Source organism: Marmota flaviventris, chromosome 10, assembly GCF_047511675.1.
Source record: "Marmota flaviventris isolate mMarFla1 chromosome 10, mMarFla1.hap1, whole genome shotgun sequence".
NCBI classification, from domain to species: domain Eukaryota; kingdom Metazoa; phylum Chordata; class Mammalia; order Rodentia; family Sciuridae; genus Marmota; species Marmota flaviventris.
This window is the reverse complement of record NC_092507.1, coordinates 3,760,673-3,780,724: the sequence shown is the minus strand read 5'-3', so window position 1 is coordinate 3,780,724 and position 20,052 is coordinate 3,760,673. Positions and strand designations below refer to the sequence as shown.

The following is a 20,052-nucleotide window of genomic DNA, read 5'->3' as shown; positions in this document are numbered from 1 at the left end:
CAGACTTGCCTGGTTTATCCCAGCCTCCCCCTAGTGCTCGCTGGAACTTGGGCCTGGAGAGTGCTCTAGGGATTGGGGTCCCTGTGAGCATAGCCAAACTCCCCCTGTTGGTCCAGGCTCATGTGCCCTGCATGCTGAGCTGTGGCCCAGCTTGAGACTTTTCCTGGGGCCCAGGGAGAAAGACCGGGTCTTTGTTATCACATGTTGTTCACAAACTCCCCTGCAAATGCGACAGCCCTTGTGTTCATTTGGAGGATGCCAGGAGCCTCCTCCTGCCAGTGTGTGTCTACCACAGAAAGAACTCAGGGAGTGTTGAATGTCACTTGGTACCCTTGCTCTGGCTTTGCACCTGCAGGCCTTGCGCAGGGCTCTGGGGCACAGTCTCCCCACAAGGCCTGCTTTGCAGAGGGGCTCTTGGGCCCCACCCAAAGTCACTCTTTTGGGCCTGTATGGCGTGAGGGTGGCCTCAGAGCAAGGATAGAACCACATGGGGTGACAGTGTCTCCTTTAAAACTGTGGAGGAAGTCACCCCCACCATGCTAGGGGCAATTGGGGAGCCCTTGATGAAGATTGTTGTCACTCACGTCCCTTGCACATGAGAGGCGGATGTGACCTCCCCTCCAAGGATGCCATCCTTATGCCCATTTGCACACAGGAAGCATAGGCACAGTCCCTGGCAGCGGACAGGCTTGGATTGGAACTAAGGGCTCTCTGCAGCGGTGCCCAGGAGCCTGCCTGCTGGCCTCTTGCGGCAGTTTCTTTGTTCTAGTTCCACTTTAGAGGCTCAGAGAGCACCGGGCACCCTTCTCCAGCCCCCCTTCCCTGGGAAATGCTGCAATGCCAAAGAGTGCACCCCAATCCCTGCGTCCATCTCTAGTGGGCCCCATGCCCAGTGCAGTGGGAATGATGTTCTCTGTGGAGCTGTCTTCCCACTACCCTTCTGCCTGCTCTTCTAAATAAATGGGTGCTCGTCCTTGGATGTATTGGATGGTGGCCTTGTGGGAACGTCCTGGCAGTGCCTCTGCTCTGGGCGTCAGGACCCGGTGCCCACCTGCTATCCCCGGGGCCTGGAATGCTTTTGTCTGTCTCGTCCCGGCAGGGCCTGGCTTCGTCTGGGGTTTTGCTTTATGATTCTGAGACAGGCACATTGAAATGGACTCAGGTTCTTGCTTTCTCAGAGGGGCCTCCTGACACCAAGGTCACAGTAAGATGTAGACACCACTGGGGCTGAAAGTGGCATACAAACTACCCTTGCTCCTGCCTGGGCCTTGAGGGAGAAAGCTGACCCCTTTGGGAGAGCCTTGCACATCCTGGCCTTCTTGCAGGGTGACCAGGTCTGCAGGCTGTGCTTACTGGATTGTGCCCTGGCCCTCTTAGTAGGCCAGCATGCAAGCCATATGGACATGGTAGCCTTCAGCTTGCGATGACTCCTAGCCTGTCTCCCTGGCCTCCCTACATAGTGATGGGGTCTGTGGACACCTGGTCATGATACAGCCGGCAGGCTGGACAGTCAAGGCTCTGACCCCCAAGAGGCATGATGGCTTGTGGTAGAGCAGTGGGGGATCGGCAGGGGGTGGAGCCACCTGGGCTGCCCTGTGGCAGGTGCTCACCATCGTCCAGACCCCCTTCAGGTGGTGGCCACCAGAGCTCGGTGGCCCCTCAGGCAGACCAGAGAGCCTGGAGCGCTCCTCCTTGGGCAGGTGGGCAGGGAGGTTGGCCTTTGACCCTATGGCCCTCGTGCTGTGCCTGCGGTCCCCAGCCCAGGCTCAGGGTGCACCCCGACCCTGAGCTGAGCTCTTCCTTTTCCTCCCTGGCTTGCCGCGGTACTGCAGGACTTCAGGTTCCTCCGTATGGAGCAGCTGGCCTGAGGCCCTGGGAGGATGTGGGGTAGCCAGGCAGCCACAACGGGGCCTGCACAGGCCACACTGCTTACACCACTATCAACACTGGGGTCGCCCTGGCTCCCCTCTTCAGGATGCCTTCATGGTGTTGCCAGAAACCCTTTCCTTGAACGCCAGCTTCCCACAACAATGTGGGCCACTCTGAACCCAGACTCACCCACTCCTGTTCACCCATTCTGGGCACTTGGGCATGGTGTGGAGCAAAGGGAGGCCCGGTTCTGGTGCCCTTTCCTCCTGGGAGAGGCTGGTGGGTAGACAGGTGAGGGGTGGCAGGGCTCCAGGCTGTTGCTCTGAGCACAGCATTTAGGTTGAGCTTGTAAGGAAGTGACGGCTAGCGAGGCTTTGTGCTCCTGAGGGTGCCCAGGCTGGGGACTTGGAAGGCCCAGGAGAGCCAGCAGGGTGCTGGGTCCTGTGGACTGGGCATGTCCACACGTGAGGTGCCTTCTTTCCCAGGCCCTTGTGAGCCATGTATTGGTTCAGCACACCCGTGGGACACCTACCCTGCCTCATGGGGCTTCCAGGCTGGGAGGGACATGGACATCAGTCAAATGGACAAGCCAGCCAACATAGGGGTACAGACAGAACAGAAAGACTGTTCCTAAAAGTCTTAGAGAAGGGGTGCTTGTGCTGAGGCACAAAGGGTGAGCCAGGCGAGGGTGGGGTGGGGAGGGCATGTCCAGGGCCACAGGGAGGCCCTAGTGGCCAGAGTGTAGGAAGCGGGGATCAGGGTGGGGTATCTGGAGTTGAGCCCCATCCTGGTGACCCCACCCACTGCGATGCACCTGAGTCTCTAGGGAGGTCTTGACCCTGCAGGGCCCAGAAGCACTGCATCCTCTGCTGGCAGCTAGGACTCAGGGTTCATCTGTCAACCTGGGTTTCAAGTTTTCTCAGCCTGTTGGTGACCAGATCAGGTCTAGCTCCAAAGTCCTGCCATGTCCAGCCTTCCAGGGTCAAGCCTCAGGCCTGTGCAGCGTGGTGACGTTCAGGTGGGACCATGGGGCGCCATGGGTCCTCTCTCTGGATGCTGCTCTCTGCCTTTCCTGGTCTGGCCCAGTGTGCATAGACAAAGCCCGCTGCGCGTTTTTGGACACGGACTGACGATAGAAGTCTCCTCAGACTGAAATGAACCGGGCAGTGGGACTGTGCTGCCGCAGGAGCTGGTGGGAGGGGCCTTCATGGGCAGAGTCCACGGCCAGCGCTGAGGCCCTGGGAAGTGGCCCCTGCCACAGCGGTCTGTTTTGGGATCCTTGGGCCTTTGGTGGAGTCCGTGCTGGCTTCATCTCCTGGAGGGGTGTCCCTGCTTTTTTGGCCCCATCCTCTCATCTTACCTGTGGTCATTGGTGTGAGGGATGTTGGCTGGCACTTGGGGAGATGGCAGAGAGGCCACTTGGACTCCGGGATGACCCATTTAACTTTCCAGCCCCTTCTCTGAGAGACAGGGCCATCCCCCGGGATGTGTGTTGGGTGACCGCTATAGGGTGCTTGCATGGGACTGTGTACTTTACAGCCACATCCTGCCCCCTGTTGCTGACCTTGTGGCTCCTTCCCTCTCTCCCAGAATTGGCCACATCCAGCATGAAGCACCCCCTGTAAGTATGGAGTTGAATGTGGCATGAAGTAGCCTGGGACTTTAACATAGAGTAGCCCATGCTGCCCCACTGTCTCTCTCTTGGTCTCTGAACACTTCTCGTGGGCCTGTCTCAAAGGAGCCAGGACACTGGGCTCCATGGCCAGAACTGGTTCCCGTGGAGCAGGACCCAGTAGTCCATGTGGTCAGGGACTTCCTGGAGCTGGCCCAGAAGGAGGCCATGCTGGGGTGTGCAGTGTGGCCACATCGGAGAAGCAGCAGCAGCCAGATGCTAGCCCCTCCCCTTGAAGCCCCCACAGGTCAGTGCATCCTGTGGCCACAATGACCACAGGCCAGGCCCCAGGCCCAGCACAGGGCTTCTTTCTTTTCCTGCCATAGGTACCCTGACAGACAGGTTCTCTTGTACCCATCAGTAACTGGAAAGCTGGGCTCTATGAGACTAAGGGTCAGGTGGAAGGGCTGTGCCCAGGAGGGCAGGGGACAGAAGAGAAGATCCCAGTCCCATGAGCCCAAGGGAATGGGAAGTCCAGAGAGGTTGGCCTAGGGTTAGCTGGGTGAGGGGACCCCAGGGATAATGTTACAGGAATGGTGACTCTGGACTTGGTCCTGTCACAGACAGACACTGCTGGTGTGGGGAAGCCGTGAGCCTAGGGAGGGGCCTGGCAGGCAGCTCAGACCAGCAGCTCAGGGTTACAGAGGAAGGGTGCCTGCCGTCTTGGGGGCACTGGCCGGGGGGGCCGAGCTGGAGCACAGAGGTGGCTCAGGAGGGGCCTACCTAGGACCACAGTGGCCTGAGGCAGTCCAGAATAAAGAAACAAGGCTCTGGAAGGTTCTCCCGGTGCTCAGAGCCAGATGGTGGGGCAACAGTGTGGCCCATGGGCACTGATAAGGCCTCAGCATAGACGGGGCACGCGCACGCTGGCTTGATCTCACCCAGAATGGAGCCGGCCCACGCCAGGAGCCCGGGGCAGCGTGGCCGAGGAGCGTGCAGGCAACTCCAGCTCTTCCCCTCCGGCTGGGGGCCGATTGGGCGGCCACCAAGACCCCCAAGCACAGCAGTGAAGCCTGCTCCAGAGACAGATGACAAACGTGGGCTACTAATGGCGCGTCCTAATAGTTGTCACTTCACTCTCTCGTAGTTGTTGCCACCCCTGTCGCCTAACCCTGTCTTTTAACTGTTTTAGTAACATGGTTTCTCCTGACCCTGCCCTGCCCGCCCCTGCCACCTCCCCCAGAGGAGGCCACGCTGTCCGCTCCCCTGACTCTGTCCGCGCTCCACAGGCTGCGTCATCACCATCTCCGGGCGCATGACCTTTACGAGCAATAAGTCCATGGAAATTGAGGTGCTGGTGGATGCCGACCCCGTGGTGGACAACTCCCAGAAACGCTACCGGGCAGCCAGTGCCTTCTTCACCTACGTGTCCCTGAGCCAGGAGGGCAAGTCGCTGCCTGTACCGCAGCTCGTGGTGAGTGTGTGTCCCTGGGGGCTGCCATGTCACACATCAGGTTGTGGGAAGGAAGGCCTTATAAGCTGCAGGAAGTCCTTCGGGCTCTGCCCTGCAGGCTGTGGGGATGGGCCTGGGCAGACACAACAGACCCCTTGAGCAAGCTGGCGGTTTGGGGATGCAGGTTACCTGGCAGCACAGAACCCAAGGGTCCCTGGCGTTGTGTTGCCTGTGCTGGAGTGAGGATGAGGGCTCCCCAGGGTGGTTCTGCCTGCATGTCCTGCCTGATACAGATCAAACCAGACCCCTGGCCGGCAGAGTGTGAGTCTAGACACTCAGGCCTTCCCCTGCCTCTGGCCCTCAGACTTGGTTCTGCCTTGGCACGCAGAGGTGGGTGCAAGGCCAGCAGGATTGTGTGCACCTGTGCACATCCCCCGGCCTCGCCTACAGCTCAGCCCCAGACACGTCCAGAGGTCACAGGCACAGAGGGTTTAGCGTGGCCCAGAGGCAGCTTCTGCTGTGGGAGTGGAGATGCCCAGCCCACACCCAGGGCAGCCTTCAGGCCAGTCCTGACTCCTGTGAATTAGGTCTCAGGCCTGTCACTAAGTGGACTGATCTGCAACCAAGAGGAAACCAGTTGGTGTTTCCTGCCCCCCATAGGGCAGGGCAGGCCTCCAGGCAGCATGGCCCTGCCAGTCTGAGCCCTGCTTCCCCTGCACCCCCGTCTGCTCCCAGCGTCCTGCAGGTGCTTGACGCTCCCCTGGGAGGAGAGTGGGCTGGGTAGACATGGTGCACGTGGGGTCCCGTTCTCTCCCGGGGGCCATGAGGAGGCTGGTTGCTTCTTCCTGTGACAGGAGGGCGTCTTGGCTGGTGGGCCCTGCCCTGGGGTAGCTCATGTCTTGGTTGAGGCTGCGTCCCCTCCACCCACCTCCTTCCTGAATGCTCAGGCCCAGTGAGGCCACTGTGGTAATGAGTGGTGGCCAGGGCCTCACCTGCCCACAGGTCCCCCACCTCCCAACTTCTTCTCTCGCCTGAGGTTGGGACTTAGGTGCTCTGAGCCATGTGATCTCCCCAAGGTGCTGTGGGCAGAGGAGGGGTGGGATGGGTGGTGATGGTGAACCTGAACATGAAGGATGAGGACTCAGTGGGTTGAAAGGAAGGAGAGCAAGAGGGAGGCCAGAGCCCTCCTAGGCAGGAGGCCCCCATGTAGCAGTATTGACCTGTGACCTCCCAGTGGACCCCTTGAGGCCCAGCCCTGTGACCAGGCCAATTGGGGCACCATGTGCCTTACGTGGGGCTTGTGAGGCAGGTCTCCTGTCAGCTGGGAAGTCCTCCGCTCCCTGCCCCCTCTCCAGGCAGAGCCCCCACCCACACCCCGTGGCACTTCTGCCAGGGGCTGCTGGATCTCCCCAGGGCCATCTTGCCAGAGCTGTTCTCCTGGTGTTTGTACCAAGACAGGGAGGGGCATCCCTCATCCCTGCCCTTCTCTCTACCCGGGAGCCCAGCTCCAGAACCCATATTTGGTTCCCCCCGCCATGCCGGGCATTGACCCCAGGTTCTCTACCCCTGAGCTACATCCCCAGCTCTTTCTGAGACAGGGTCTCACTGATTTACTGAGGGTGTACATTCCTGAGCGTGGCTGTGAACTTGTGATCCTCCTGCCTCAGCTTCCCGTGTTGGGGCTCGTGTGGGTGGGGAGCAGTGCCTGCTACCTAGAGCCTAGTCAGGGCCTCAAGCATGTGCTTCCTGTGCGCCTCAGTTTCACCACTGTGTAGGCTAAGAAAGGTGGGCAAGGACCCACCGACCCTGGTTGCCTGCTGCTGCTCACCTGCTCCTCCAGGGAGCCCTCCTCACCAGCGCTCACCCACTTGAAGGGGTCTGGCCTTGGAATATCTGGGCCTGATGGTGGTGGGGTTCTGCAGAACTTACCCAAATGGGCATGTGACCTGGGGGCACCAATGAGGCATGACAGTTTGCACCTTGAAAAGGCTTTGGTGCAAGTTGGCAGGGTGCTCTGGCCAGGCCTTCTGTGTCAGCTATCTGCAGGTGGTAAGGGACCCCTACCTGGGGGCCAGTACTGCTTCGGGCATGGGTGGTGCCTGCCCCTTGAGGCATGCATTCTCCTTCCCAGCCACCAGTCGAGTGCCCCCCACGGCCCCTCTTCTCTGGTTCTTGTGGAGACCAGCACTGTGGCCAGCAGGGGATCTGGGAGAAGGACCTTGATGCCCCGGGTTCCCCACCTGCTGTGGAGTCCATCCCTGAGTGGGCTCTCACATGGAGCCAGGTCTGTAGTCAAGGAGGCCTTTGGGGCCGAACCTGTGACCTTCAAAAGCAGACCTGGGTGTCCTTTTCCAGAAACCTGTATGCGGGTCATGGTGTAGGAGGCGGCGGATCCCAGAGAGGAGGCGCTGGGCTGGCAAGGGCTGCAGAGGGGTGAGGAGGACCCCTGCATGAGTGGAGGGCGTGGTGGCATTGTCTCTAACTTGGGGGGCTGCACGTGGCTGATGTCCTGCTCAGTTCAGGTGGCTTCAACAGTGCTGATAAAGACAGTCTGGAGGGGACGGCAGGGCACACCCCCCAGAGGGGGACTTGGCACTCTGCCAGGCCTCTGTGATGCTCACTTGGGGACCTCCGACGCCCCGGACCTCAGCACTCATGTGTGCTGCCCAGGGCTCCAGGCGTGTGCGAGCTGGGCCCCTCCTCTCCTGGCGCCTCCCCGCCCCCACGCTGGCTCCTTCAGCCTCCTGTCTATTTTTAGCTCCCTTCCCCAGGGCCCTGCTGACACAGGCGCAGCCTCTGTGCACAGTTGTTTCTGGATGGATGTTTGTTGGGGGCCTGCGTGCTGTGCCTCAGCAGCTGTCACTCGTGCTGGGGATCGGGCTGTTGGTCTGGATGCCAGTGCCCTCTGACCTTGGAGCAACGACTGACCTGCGATGGCTCAAGCCAGGAAGCAGGGCTCCATGGAGGGGCAGCTACAGCTGTGACCACCCAGACCCATGGACCAGAAGTGGGAAAATGGCCTGTGGAAGGGACAGCAGGGAAACCATCTCCTGCACCCAGCCCTGGCTTCCGGGCGCCCAGCACTAAGGTGGCCTGGTGCCTCCGATGGGTGGGTTTTTTCTGTGCAGGGTGTAAGAAGCATATTAAGTCTTCAGGGGAGAGGACCAAATTCAGTGTTGGGGCCAGAGGAGGCTCCTGATTCCGTGTGTGTGGGCAGCACTTGCCACCAGTTCTTTGTTCCCGTGTCTGCCAGAGAACTTGATCATCCCAACCTCAGGAGGCAGAGTCCTTGCAGAGCAGATCTGGTGAGCTTGTCCCAGAAAGCCCAAAGCAGGAGGCTGTCAGCCAGCGCTGGTGGATACTCACCTGCAGCCTCACACACCTGTGAGCTGGGGGCAGAGGCAGGCAGGACCCAGACTTGGCTCAGTGGTCAACCTTGAGTTGACAGGAAGGGGTCTGGAGGTTAAGATGGGGTTAAGAGGCCTGGGATGCGGCTGTCCTCCCTAGAGCAGGGCTCTGGGTCAGCCCCACCACACTTGCAGCCTGCTGCACCTGCACATCCTCTCCACTGTCTTGCTCCCCCCCCAGCAGCGCCTCAGTTTCCTGGGGCAGCACTGAGGGCAGTGATGAGTATGGAGCGTCCACCACGAGGCTGGGGAGACTGTTCTTAATGTGGCAGCTGTCTGCTTATCAAGATGGTACCCACTCGGCCAGCATGATGCTGTGGCCATTCCCTGCCTCTGGGGAAGGTGGGAATGGAGGAGGCGGGGGGCTGGGGTCCTCCTTGGGGCTGGTCATGGAGAGCTGGGACCTATACCGAGGGCCAGCTGCTGCACATGTTGCCAGTTGCATCCTATCCATGTGGTACATCTGGAGTTAGGGCAGATCTTCCCCTCGTGACAGGAGGACCATGAGGAACATGGGGGTGACTGCCCTGCGACTGCCAGGACCCTTGCTGGTGTGGCTCTGGGAGTGGCCCTTCTCAGCCTGGGCCTGTGAGGAGGGTCTGAGATGTGGCCTTAAGCTGCGCCACACCTACTCAGTGCAGGGCCCTGCGTCATCCCGAGGAGATCTCAGGAAACCGCCTCAGTGTTCAGGAAACGTGGCTGTTTTGAGCAGCTGCTGGGCCTGGCCAGGGTGCTTGCTGGACAGGTGTTTGCCCCATGGGCCTCCGCGACTCTCCACAGAGATCAGGTGCTTTTCTGCCCTGTAGTTGAGTCTTGTTGGGGCCTCAGCACAGATGGGGCTTCTGCTGGCCTCACCTCTGTCACTGCCCCATGACTCAACCTGCCCCTTCACTTCCCACCTAGTGGACTCACCTGTGCAGCCAGTGCAGAGCCCCGCGGCCACTCGGTCCACCACAGCTGGTCAGGAAGATGGCACAGTGGGTGCAGGAGCACCTGGCCCTGGGCACCATCTGACCTGCTGCCCCAGCATGAGCGCAGGATGCCTGCCTGAGGTCGGCTAGGGAGGCCCTTGGTGGTCCCAGCTGTGGCTACCCCTCCTTGGAGGCTTGCTTCCTGGCTTGAGCCATCACAGGCCAGCCGTTGCTCCGTGAGGTCTTTCTGGAAGGCCCTTGTGCCTTTGCACTGAGGAGGTGGCACAGGTGGGACTTTCCGTGCTCCGGTGGCCCTTCCCCTGGAGCATACGGCAGCAGCGCAGGAGGCGGTCACCTTTCTGGCCAGGATGAACAGGGAAACTTCTCTCTGTGGCCTGGCGTGGCAGGAGGGATGCCCAGACTACGGGACTGCAGGGGCCCGGGGGCTGCAGTTTGGTGAGATACTTTGGTGTCATGGAGACCACTGGGCCCCAAGCTCCTGCATGCTGAGGCTCCATAACCACTTTTAGGGAATTTCACAGCCAGAAGAGCCTCCAGCACTCTGGCCCTCTGTCTTCCCTTTGATCCTGCTGGGGACAAGATGTTTTCCCACTGGTCACTGGCTGTCCCAGCCTCTTCCGTCGTCCTTGCCTGTTGAGCGGCGTAAGCTCGGGTGCCTATAGTTGTTGGCTAGGCGGGGGTGTAGCAGGTGGTGTCGGTCTCAGCAAGAGCAGGCGCAGTTTGCCTCTGAGGGATCCTGTCCCCAGCCGGCTGCCAGCCCACAGGTACGAGTCACAGACCGACCTACAAAGTCCTTGGAGCCGAGGCGTGCTCGCCAACTTCCTGTCAGGTGTCAGGGAAGTGTCGGGTCATGAAGCCACCCCAGTGCCTGACTGGCCAGTGCTCAGGCACTTGGAGTAGCTGGGATCCTCTCCCCGGAACCAGCATTGGGGCCACACACATGGTCAGCAGGGGAGAGGAGGGCGCATGTCCCCAGCCCCACCTCGAGCCTGGCTCTTTTCCTGCCACCTTGGATTCTGCACTCTGCCAGTCCGTCCATGCCCACGTGTCCCGGCATAGACGTGTGTTCCTGCCTCTTTGCCAGCAGCACTGGCCACAGGCCTGTGGGGCACACAGCAGAGTGGGGGTGTCTGCCTGCCTGCTCCACTCACAGTCCACAAGAGGCACTGGCCACCAATACTGGGGCACAAGGAGGCCATGCTGTGACGGGGTGTGGGCTGGGAGGGCACAGGGGATGGCCAGTCTGTCCCAGACTCCACCAAGGCTGCTGTGGAGGGCAGGAGAGGTCACTGGGCTCAGATGAGACCAGGCCACCAGCACGGAGGTTTCCTAGCAGTCTCACTTCTGGTGTGGCCTGGGTGGTGGAAGGGACCACCCACCCCAAGTGTGGAGAGCCACGCCGTTTCTTGACGGCCTGCTGCTCTGTTCTCAAGGGGCATGGAGGGCCCTGGCACCCCTCTGTGGAGTATAGGACTCAGAAGGCCCCCCGCCCGTGTGTGCGTGTGCAGACCCGTATGTTCCCAGACACACGTGGCGTCAGTGAAGCTCCCCTGCTGCAGGCAGAGTTGGCGCTGGAGGGCAGGTAGGAAAGCCTAAGTCATTGCACAGGCCTGCCAGTTATGCCCCTGTGTCCACTGCCAGCCCTGCTGAGCTGAGCCCTCAGTCCTAAGCCTTCTGGTGGTGGTTGGAGTGGACGGCGCAGTGTTTGTTGAGTAAAACCACCAGTTTTGAATCTTTGACGTGTAGAGTTAAGACTTCCTTGTTTTGATCATTTGGTCATTTGTTCAACAGAGGAGCCCCTCTGTGTCCCCAGACCCTGTGCTGCAGGGCGCAGAGTGTGCAGCAGGGCAGGGCTGCAGGGATGACACAGCCTGGCGGGGCCTCACGGGTGACCAGCGCTTGGCAGACGACAGCTGCAGTCTGTTGCTGTTGGTGAGGACAGTGGTGTCACAAGCCCGGCTGCAGGGCTGCCGAGCCTCCACCATGGGGACAAGCAGACTCCTCTTCACCCTTCGTCACCCCACCTCGCTTGCGACCTCCCATTAGCCTCTGTGTGGGGGTGTCTCAGGCACACACAGGAGCATTATTTTGGAGTTTGTGTCTGTGCTGCCAGGTGGCTCTCCCTAGTGGTCTCATTATTGTTTGCTGCTGCAGGCCACCATCCAGAGAGGTGCAGCTAGGTGCAGCAGCAGAGGAGTCAGCCCAGGTGTGCAGGGGCAGTGGGTGTGTCCTGCGCCCATGCCTGGCTCTGCCCTGCCCAGGTGGGATCCTCCCGCGGAGCTGCATCCTGGGAGCCGGGGCTTGGGAGGACCGAGGGTGCTGAGCTTGCCCTTTCCTGGCCCAACAGTGGCCCTCAGCAGGCTGTGCTAAGTGTCCCATGTCCCCTATAGTCAGAAGATGTTTGAATTGCTTTTGTAAGTGTCCCAAGATCCTTCTTGTCTCCATTAGATCACGGGAGAGGGCGTGCCATGTGGCTGCCTAATTGAGGAGGTCTGTGTCCCTCAGGCCGGCAGGAAACCGTTCTGTCGCCACCAGAGCCCTCATTGCACCAGACTCTCACTAATTACAGAAAGGACAAGCTATCGATTGTACTGAGGGTGGGACTTAGTCACTCGACCTCTGTGCCACGTTCCAAATGTGTGTTCTTGAAGCACAGAAAATGCAGAGTGGAAAGCATGTGGTTTGCAGTGCTGGGCTGAAAAGCCACAGGCTTCCCCTGCAGTGGAAAGGAGCCCAGAAGGTGGCACTTGGCAGGAGACACTGAGGAGAGGGAAGAGATGCAGATCCCGGCCCGGGGTCATCGGGCAGGCACAGCTGGGGCCTGGCACCAGTGCTGGGCAGAGCCCTGGGCATGGAGGAGGCAGTGTGCCTTGGACCTGTACAGAGGGACCTTCCCTCAGACCCCGTTCCCATGGGTGGGCACAGTGCCCTAAAGGCCTTGCTGCTGTGAGTTGTCCCCTGGGCCATCTGACTGTCCTCCCAGGTCAGTGTCTCGAGTGAGCAGATGTACCTTAGCAGGGCATGTCCTCGGAGCTGGTGCCAGCCTCCTTACAAAATGGTCTCCAAGGTCCTGTGCCTGGCCCCAGAAAGCATGTCTCCATGTCCCCTCCTTGAGTGCTTCCCTACTCCACAGGTGAGGGGACCTGGCCCTAGGAAGGTGTGCAGTGCCTCTGATGCCTCCAGCCAGGTCCACAGGACCCAGAGTCATGCTCTCTGTCCCTTGCACCAGCCAGGCCCTCGGTTCACAGGGTCACTGGGTCCCAAGTTGCCTGCTGTCCCCTCTGCTCCCACCTTTTCTCTGCGGCATGTGCACAGAGGCCTGGAAGGAGGTTGCAGGTAGGTGCTGTGGCCCGAGGTCACAGCCCCTGTCCCTGCCACCGTGGAGATGTTTGGTTTCCCTGTGAAGCAGCTTTCCTCCCCCCTCCCTTCCAGGGACAGCAAGGCTCTGTGTTTACTTGCTTTGTTTGTGGAAAGGACCCACTATGAGGAGGTGGGGCTATGTCAGGGTGGGGGCTGTGCGCCGGGAGCCATCTGTCTCTGTGCCAGCCCCACAGCTAGCGGGGACATGGCGGCCCCTTAGTCATTTGTGTGGGAGAGCTGTTGATGAGGCTCATGGCTGGGAGGCTGAATGCCTGTCAGCTGGGGCCAGGAACCCTGCTCCCACATGGAGCAGACGCTGGGTGGGTGCCTGGGACCTCACTGCCTTCGACTATAGATCTCTGCCCTGTCAGAACACCCCTCCAGGGACCTAGGTTGTCGGTGTGACAGTGCTTACGGGTGACTGCTCGGTGCAGAGAGGTTGAGGCTAACGAAGCAGAGTTCGGCTCTTAGGCCTGTCCCTGGACTGGTGCAGAACTGGGAACATTCAGCACTTGCCACTGTCCCTAGAGCGCTGAGGCCGTCCCCTGGACTCTTCCTCCCAGGCTCTTGTGAAGGCTTGGCCACGTTCCCTGGCAGCCTCCTGCACGTCCATCATCAGATAGCGTCAGTTCTGACCGAGAGCAGGTCCTGTGATGAGTTCACTGTAAGAATTAAACATGGAAGAGACCGTGGAGCAGCCTAGAGGCTTCACCCTGCACCCTGGTTGGCTGCTAGAATTCCTGCCCTCAGCCTGTGCCCTCTCAGCACCCACACTGGGAGGACCCCGTGAGTTAAGCGTCCAGAGCCTTAGATGCACGCCTTCTGGAACACCTAATGGGCTGATGGTTGCCAAGATCATAAGCGTCTGCCACCGTTTGGAGTAATATGGTGGAAGGTGTCCGTAGGTCTGGCGGGGGACAAGCTTGGGAAAACTCCACCAGGCTGCACTGTCACAGCTGCACATGAGGTGGGGAGGGACAAGGGAAGGTGAGCAAGGCCTATTCGCATGTACAGGACCCTAGTGTGTCCCCTTAGGGTGTGCATCAGGACACCTCGCTCACCTCCCCGTCTGTCCTGATAAGGACCCCACCTGGTGCTGCCACATGCTGGTTCCAGGTGCACTCGGTGCTCTCCTAAAAACGCTCCTCTTGAACCCCAGACCAGAGCATCAAGACCCAGGTCATCCAGGTGACCCCTCTGGCAGGCCCTGCACTCGCCTGTGCCTCACATCTGCACCAGTGTGGGGGGACGGCTGCTCCCCATCAGATGAGGAGACTGAAGTGGGGGGGGAGGAGCTTGCCTGAGGTCCCCCAACTGGCTCGCTCTGGCCGACCCAGCCGCTCTCTGTTGCCTGGTGCCCTGCAGTCCGCCGGGATGACCATCCCAGTGTCAATGCCTGTCTCTGCCATTTGGTGGGTCTGCCCAGGTGGTGGTGAGTGGCAACTATGGGCAGATGGTCTGGGTGCCTTGTGGGTTGGGAGGGTCCACATCAGGCCTCCTTCCACCACAGCTGGCCTCCCTGAATCCCCTGCCCCTGCTCAGTGCCATTAGCTGCTCTCTTGTCCCTGTGAGGCCTGCTTTATCTCCAGGGTGCAGCCTGCCCCTCCCAGCACCTGGCAGTGCCCTCTCCCTGCTCTGCCATTCTTTTGCCATGCCCTTGTCACTAGTCTATGTACTACATTATTTTCCTATTTTTCTATGTATTATCAGTCCCTGAGGATGGGGTCCCCCAGCTCCCAGCACAGAACAGCACTTGGGGGGACTGAATGAATGGAGACTTCGTCGCTGCTGCAGAGAAGGTGTTTAGTTTGAACTTGGCAAGTGTTTCTTCCACTCACCGTCCCTCATGTGCCAGGATTTGGTGGGGGTGCCTGCCACACTGACCTCTGACCCCTGTGCTGGCCTGGGGTGTAAGGGCTTCGCTGAGGCATAACCACACGCAGCACAGCCGGCTCACGCACAGGTGGCCCCAGGTTTCCACGCACCCAGCTCACACATCCTCGCCACTGTCCACTTTGGGACACCCCCAGTCCCTCTGTGTCCCAGTCCCGGGCAGCCACTAACCACTTTGTCTCTGGATTCGCTCACTGTGAGTGTTTCATGCAAATGGTCTCAGTCGGTAATGGCCCCTCGTGACGGGCCCCTCCGTGGTTGTTTCGCATGGTGGTGTCAAACATGGACTGTGAGGGCCCTGAGCTTGGCCCACATCATGGTAGAGCAGGTAGGGAGGGCCTCGGGGCTAGTGAGCGCTGAGGCTGGAATTGGAGCAGCCCAGCCGCTCTCCCTGGTCTGGAGGGGAGGTGATGCTGGGTCCTGGGCGGAATGAGAGGCCTCCCAGAAAGGGCGAGCTGCGAGGTGGGGCCCTGAGGGGGCAGGCCTGGGTCCTCACGGGGAGCGCTTGGACTCCAGGCTGTCAAGGCCAGCTTTGAGGGTACGTGGGCCAAGCTGATGGCCAGAGGGGACCAGCTACCACTCGGCCACACCCAGGTTGCTGGTAATCCTTGGCCTGGCCAAACGAGCTGGGAAAAACAAAATGACCTTTTTTATTTAGTTGTAGATGTTCACAACACCTTTATTTTATTTATTTTTATGTGGTGCTGAGGATTGAACCCAGGGCCTCACATGTGCTAGGGAAGCGCTCTACCACTGAGCTACAGTCCCAGCCCTACAAACTGATCTTACTTTGCGATTTCAGACCCTTGGTGCCAGTGTGCATTGTTCCTCGTGAGCGGCCACCTAGTGTGCGGGCTCCCAGACCCATTTGGCCCCAGACCAAATAGAGCAGGAACGGGCATCATCAAAGAGAGGACCAGGGTGCACAGCCCAGAGGATTCCACAGACGGGCATCTCCTGGGCCCAGCAGCCTCCCTCGCCCTACCACAGGTCCTGGCCTTGGGTGGGCCATTCCTGGTGGCCTTCAAGGGCACCTGTGGCGGCTCCTGAGCTCATGTTCTCCATTCTGCAAAGCCATTTGCTCCTCCTTGGCTCCCTTGAGCTCTGAGAGCACTTGGCTGGTGACCATTAGGGACCACTTGGGGAACCAGGTACCTGGCCAGTATCCCATACTACATGTTCCCAGGAGTGCCAGGGAAGAAGCGGGAAGTCTCTTCCCACATCAGGAAGGCCGAGTCTCGGCAGAGGGCCCAGGTAAACGTCCCCTCGGTCCAGCTGCCCTTCACAGGCCCAGCATACATTCTTTGGAGTTTCCTCATGTCCAAGCCTCTTGCCTCCTTTCCTCTCTCTGGGGGACAAGTGTTCCCCCAGGTAGAGGGAGGGCCACCAGCAAAGAGCTGGGCTTTTACGCTAGAAGGAGCTTGTGGTCCAGTGCACTTTGACCCTCTAGCTGTCCTCCCATGCCTGCCAAAGCCACCAAAACCCAGTGCCCAGCCCACCAGGCCCCAGCTCCAAAACACCCACAAGCTCTGTAGTGCTTGCTCTGCCCAAGGTGAGGTCCCCAGAGAGGTAGGCAGGAAGCAGGCCTCAGCCACACCAAGAGACTCCATGAGGGAGAGAAAGACCCCCACTACTCTAGCCTGGTGACTTTGACCTTGCACTCTTGGCCACTTCACACTGTCTCCCACTTGGCAGGACTGGATGAAGACGGACCACACCAAGTGAGGTCCATACCCAGCAGCATCACATCACTTGGGAGCTTCTAAGAACTGAGTCTCAGCCCAGTCCCAGGCCCACTGGATCAGACCCTGCATGCATGAGAAGCCCTGCCCTAGCACATCTGCCCAACTGTGCACGGGAGCCCTCTTCTGGGCCTCAAGCCCACCAGCCCCCAGAAATCTCAGGAGTCTTGCCCTCTTAGAACTTATGCTAATGCAGAGAAAGAACCTTTTCTCTTCCCTGGGCTGTTTCAAGTCAACAGCCTGGAGTTCTACTCTCTTAAGTCAGCCAAAGGTCAGACCAGAGCAGCAGGAGGGATTCCTTCCATAAAGTGTCTTAGAACAGGACTCACAGCCCCTGTGGGGGCCTAGCCCTGTGTCTTTCAATACCCTTGTGTCTGACTGACACCAAGCTGGCAAAAGCCTGGACAGTGTACACCTGGTGACATTTAAGGAGCAATTCTGGAGAAGGCTGAGGGGAGGAGGCATTGATGTGACTTGATGTTACATCCTCTGCCTGCCGTTCTCTCTTCTGCCAATTCACCATTTGTCTGTAGAACACGTAGGCCTAAAAATAGCTGCTGGGGCTTGGAGTCATAGTGGATGAAGGGCAGCGGCCCCGTTTCTTTGGCTTACAGACACCCTCAAAACGTCGAAGTGAAATGGCATCCCAGGGGAATTAGTACAGCTCATTAAACCTGAATCCTGGCCAGGGCAATTCGAGGCAGAACTTGGTAGTGGCACAGATGGGGCCTCAGAAGTGACCACCTAATGCTCCTGCTTTGGCATCTGCCCAGGGTTCATGGCAGGCTCCTCCTGAGAGTGTAGGGGGTACTGCCCTTCACAGTGCCAGCCCACCAGCAGGCATGAACCAGGACCATCCTGGGCAGAACCCAGCCAGAACCAAAAAGTCCACCAGCCAGCCTGCTCCACCCACTAAGGATGCGGTGCAGCCTCGCAAGTTGTTCAAAGGAACAGTAGCGAGGTGCATAAGGTCCAAGAGGCCACTTTCTGAGCACCTGCATGGCCAGAGCAGGTTGGGAGGGCCACCTCCCCACAAAGCAGGCCCTGTTGCACCTGAGGCAGGCCAGTGGCCTTCTCAAGGTCACAGCCAGATCAGTGTTCCTGCCTTCCCTAGGATCACATGCCCCAGGCATCTGGCTTCCCCTGGCAGCAGAACAAATGCAAGGTTCCTCTTTTCCTTGCTCTCTGCTCACACCCAGCTCTAGCGCCAGCCTTCCCACCTTTCATTATCAAGTGCATTTTCAACTGAAGTGCATTACCAAAGGGACACTGGGCTTGGAATTCCAACCACTGTGAAAGGTAAAGAGGGCATGTCTGTAGGACTTAGCAGACTCTGCCAGGTTAGGAGGATGCAGCAGGAGGCCTGTGCCTGGCATCCAGGAGGCCATCAGGGCCAAGTTGGGTCCAAACCCTCCTGGGAAGGTGCAGACACACAGGCGGGGGACCCTGATTCTAGGAAGGACAGGGCCCAGGAGGGATCAGGTCACACAGCCTGCCTCGGGTTCAGCATCCTGTCTAACCTGTGCTGCTTCTCTGTGGCCCACAGCCCGAGACCGAGGATGAGAAAAAGCGCTTTGAAGAAGGCAAAGGACGGTACCTGCAGATGAAGGCAAAGCGACAGGGCCATACAGAGCCACAGCCCTAGACCCTTCTCCGCCATCGGGGCCTGAGCATCTGCGGTGACAGCCCCGGTTTCAGTCACTTAGAAGTTATCCCCTTGGCCAAACCCCCCCACTCCCGTTGAGAGCTGGTGCTGTGTGACGTATCCACGTGGCAGTGTTAACCTGCGCCCTGTCCTGAGAGCCTGTGCACCGAAGCTTTATTTATATCCTTCCAGTATAAACGCTACACAGTATTGTCCCAAATGCTGGAGGCATCCACAGGCACCCTAGGGATTGCTTCCGAGCATATTAAGGTATGTGAAGAATCCAGCGCCCTAATAAAGCTGCTGTTTGGCTGGACCTGTGAAGCCTGGTGGTCTTTTGTCGGGGGTCTACTCTCCCACTGGACACAGGGTGTGGGGGCTCTCGTGTGCAGCCTCAGTCTTCCATTCTGTGAGCTTGTGCCTTCATCCTAGGCCCCACCCACTGAGCCCCAGCACCTGTGTGTGCCCCAGAATCTCAGGCGTAGCAGCCCCCCGTTCCTGTCTGGCTATAGAGAGTGCATTTGCAGATTTGCAGCCTGGCTCCAGAGGTCCCACCCTGGCAGGAACCTGGAAGGGAGTAGACTCAGGGCCACATCCTCCATGTTGCTGTGTTCCTGTATGGGTTGAGGGCATCTGCGTGTGTCTGGGTTGTGTGTCACCAGCAGCCCCTGGGGGTACATAAACCACTAAGGCCTCTGCAGGGGCCAGAACTCCACCCTCCACCCCAGTCCACCAAATATACCCATGGAGGAGGTGCCCAGGCTTGTCCCTGAAGTCCAAACATCTGTCCCACTGCCTGGAGAAGAGACTGTTCCGCCAGCAGCTGCAGCCTTGCACAGGCTCCCTTGGGCCCCTAGAGAGAGAACTCAGCTCCAGATGTAGAAACGCCCGCCCGCCAAGAGCTTTGGAATCTGTCTCGGGCCCCAGTCCTAGCTGACGGGGTTATTTCCTGCCTGGGAGCAAGGGGAGAGAACCAGCTCAAACTTCATAAAGCCCCAGCAACTCTGCCCTCCTACCGCTCAGCCACTAGAGGCTGGCTCTGGCAGCGTTGATCATCCCCAGCTCCACCCACAACCCATGCCACAGGGAGGCCCTGAGCTTACGAAGCCACTGAGGGCAAGCAGAAAGCTAGATGAGGCCCCCTAAGCCGTGCTTTGTGAACCAGAGCCAGCCACACCATCCCCAGCAGTGTCTGGGCTCACTGAGGGGGCAGGGACCTAGGCATCTGCATCCTTCATAAGAAGGTGGGCCTGGCCTCAGACTCCCTAGTTCTGTGCCACCTTGGGCACTCAACCTGACCTTGGGGAAGTCAGGTACCTAAAACCCACCACCCAGGTGTGTGAAGTACAAAGCACCAGACCCAAGACAACATGGAATAAGTAAACCCAGGGCAGCCATTAGGGTCCATCTGCCACATGCCCCAAAGCCAGCTGAGGTGGACAGAGGCACTGATAACAGCACTGAGTGAGCCTGGCGGGGGGGAGGGGGGGGACCAGGCCTGGGGAAGGCTGCTCTCTGTCCATGGACAGAGGCCAGGCTCTCAGTGGCTGAATCTTAGAGATGCCATGCTTGGGGCTGGGGGTGTAGCTCAGCTGTGGAACCCGCTTAGCAAACTCAAGGGCCTGGGTTGATCCCAACACCAAAAAAAAGAGAAAAAATGCCACATTTGATTACAGCTGCCCTGTCCCTGCCTCCCACTGATGGCAATCTATTTATAACCAGGGCCACCTGGATGAGGAGCTAGCCTGTCCATGGAGGGCTCACTGGGGATACTGAGGCCCCGAGCATCCCACGGGGGAGTGTGGGAGAGGGTATGGCCCAGGCTCTCCACTCCCCAGGAAGCCCTGCATGTTACTATGTAGTCTTTCTCTACAAGTAACTACTTCTGTCAGGACTGGCTCTAAGGTCCACCTTGGGCCCCCAGAAGATTCTCAGGGACCTGAGTATAGTTTAAATGAGCACAAAAGCCAGGCTGTCCAGTACCAGGCAGACCTGTCTGACCAGGCAAGTGCCCGGTAGCTCTTTGTGCAGCAGTTGGTCTGGGTCTCACCCTGGCGGTGTGCCAGCTCTGCCGACACAGGGCTGCCTGCCCAGGGAGGCTTCCCCTGTGCCCAGAAGGACAGAGCTGTGCCAGGCAGC

The 20,052-nt window shown here is 59.3% G+C and overlaps 1 protein-coding gene across 4 annotated transcripts in view; it reads left to right on the top strand.

Annotated features, from left to right (window-relative positions):
- Acot7 (acyl-CoA thioesterase 7) overlaps nt 1-18,237 on the top strand; it is an 84,264-nt gene extending 66,027 nt beyond the window's left edge. For all 4 annotated transcript variants that reach the window (XM_027947739.2, XM_027947742.2, XM_027947741.2 and 1 more), the window contains exons 8-9: nt 4,771-4,955; nt 17,815-18,237. In XM_027947739.2, the coding sequence (XP_027803540.2) occupies nt 4,771-4,955; nt 17,815-17,913 (284 nt within the window). In that variant the 3' untranslated portion in view covers nt 17,914-18,237. The remainder of the gene's footprint in view (nt 1-4,770; nt 4,956-17,814) is intronic.
- Nucleotides 18,238-20,052: the final 1,815 nt, after the last annotated feature.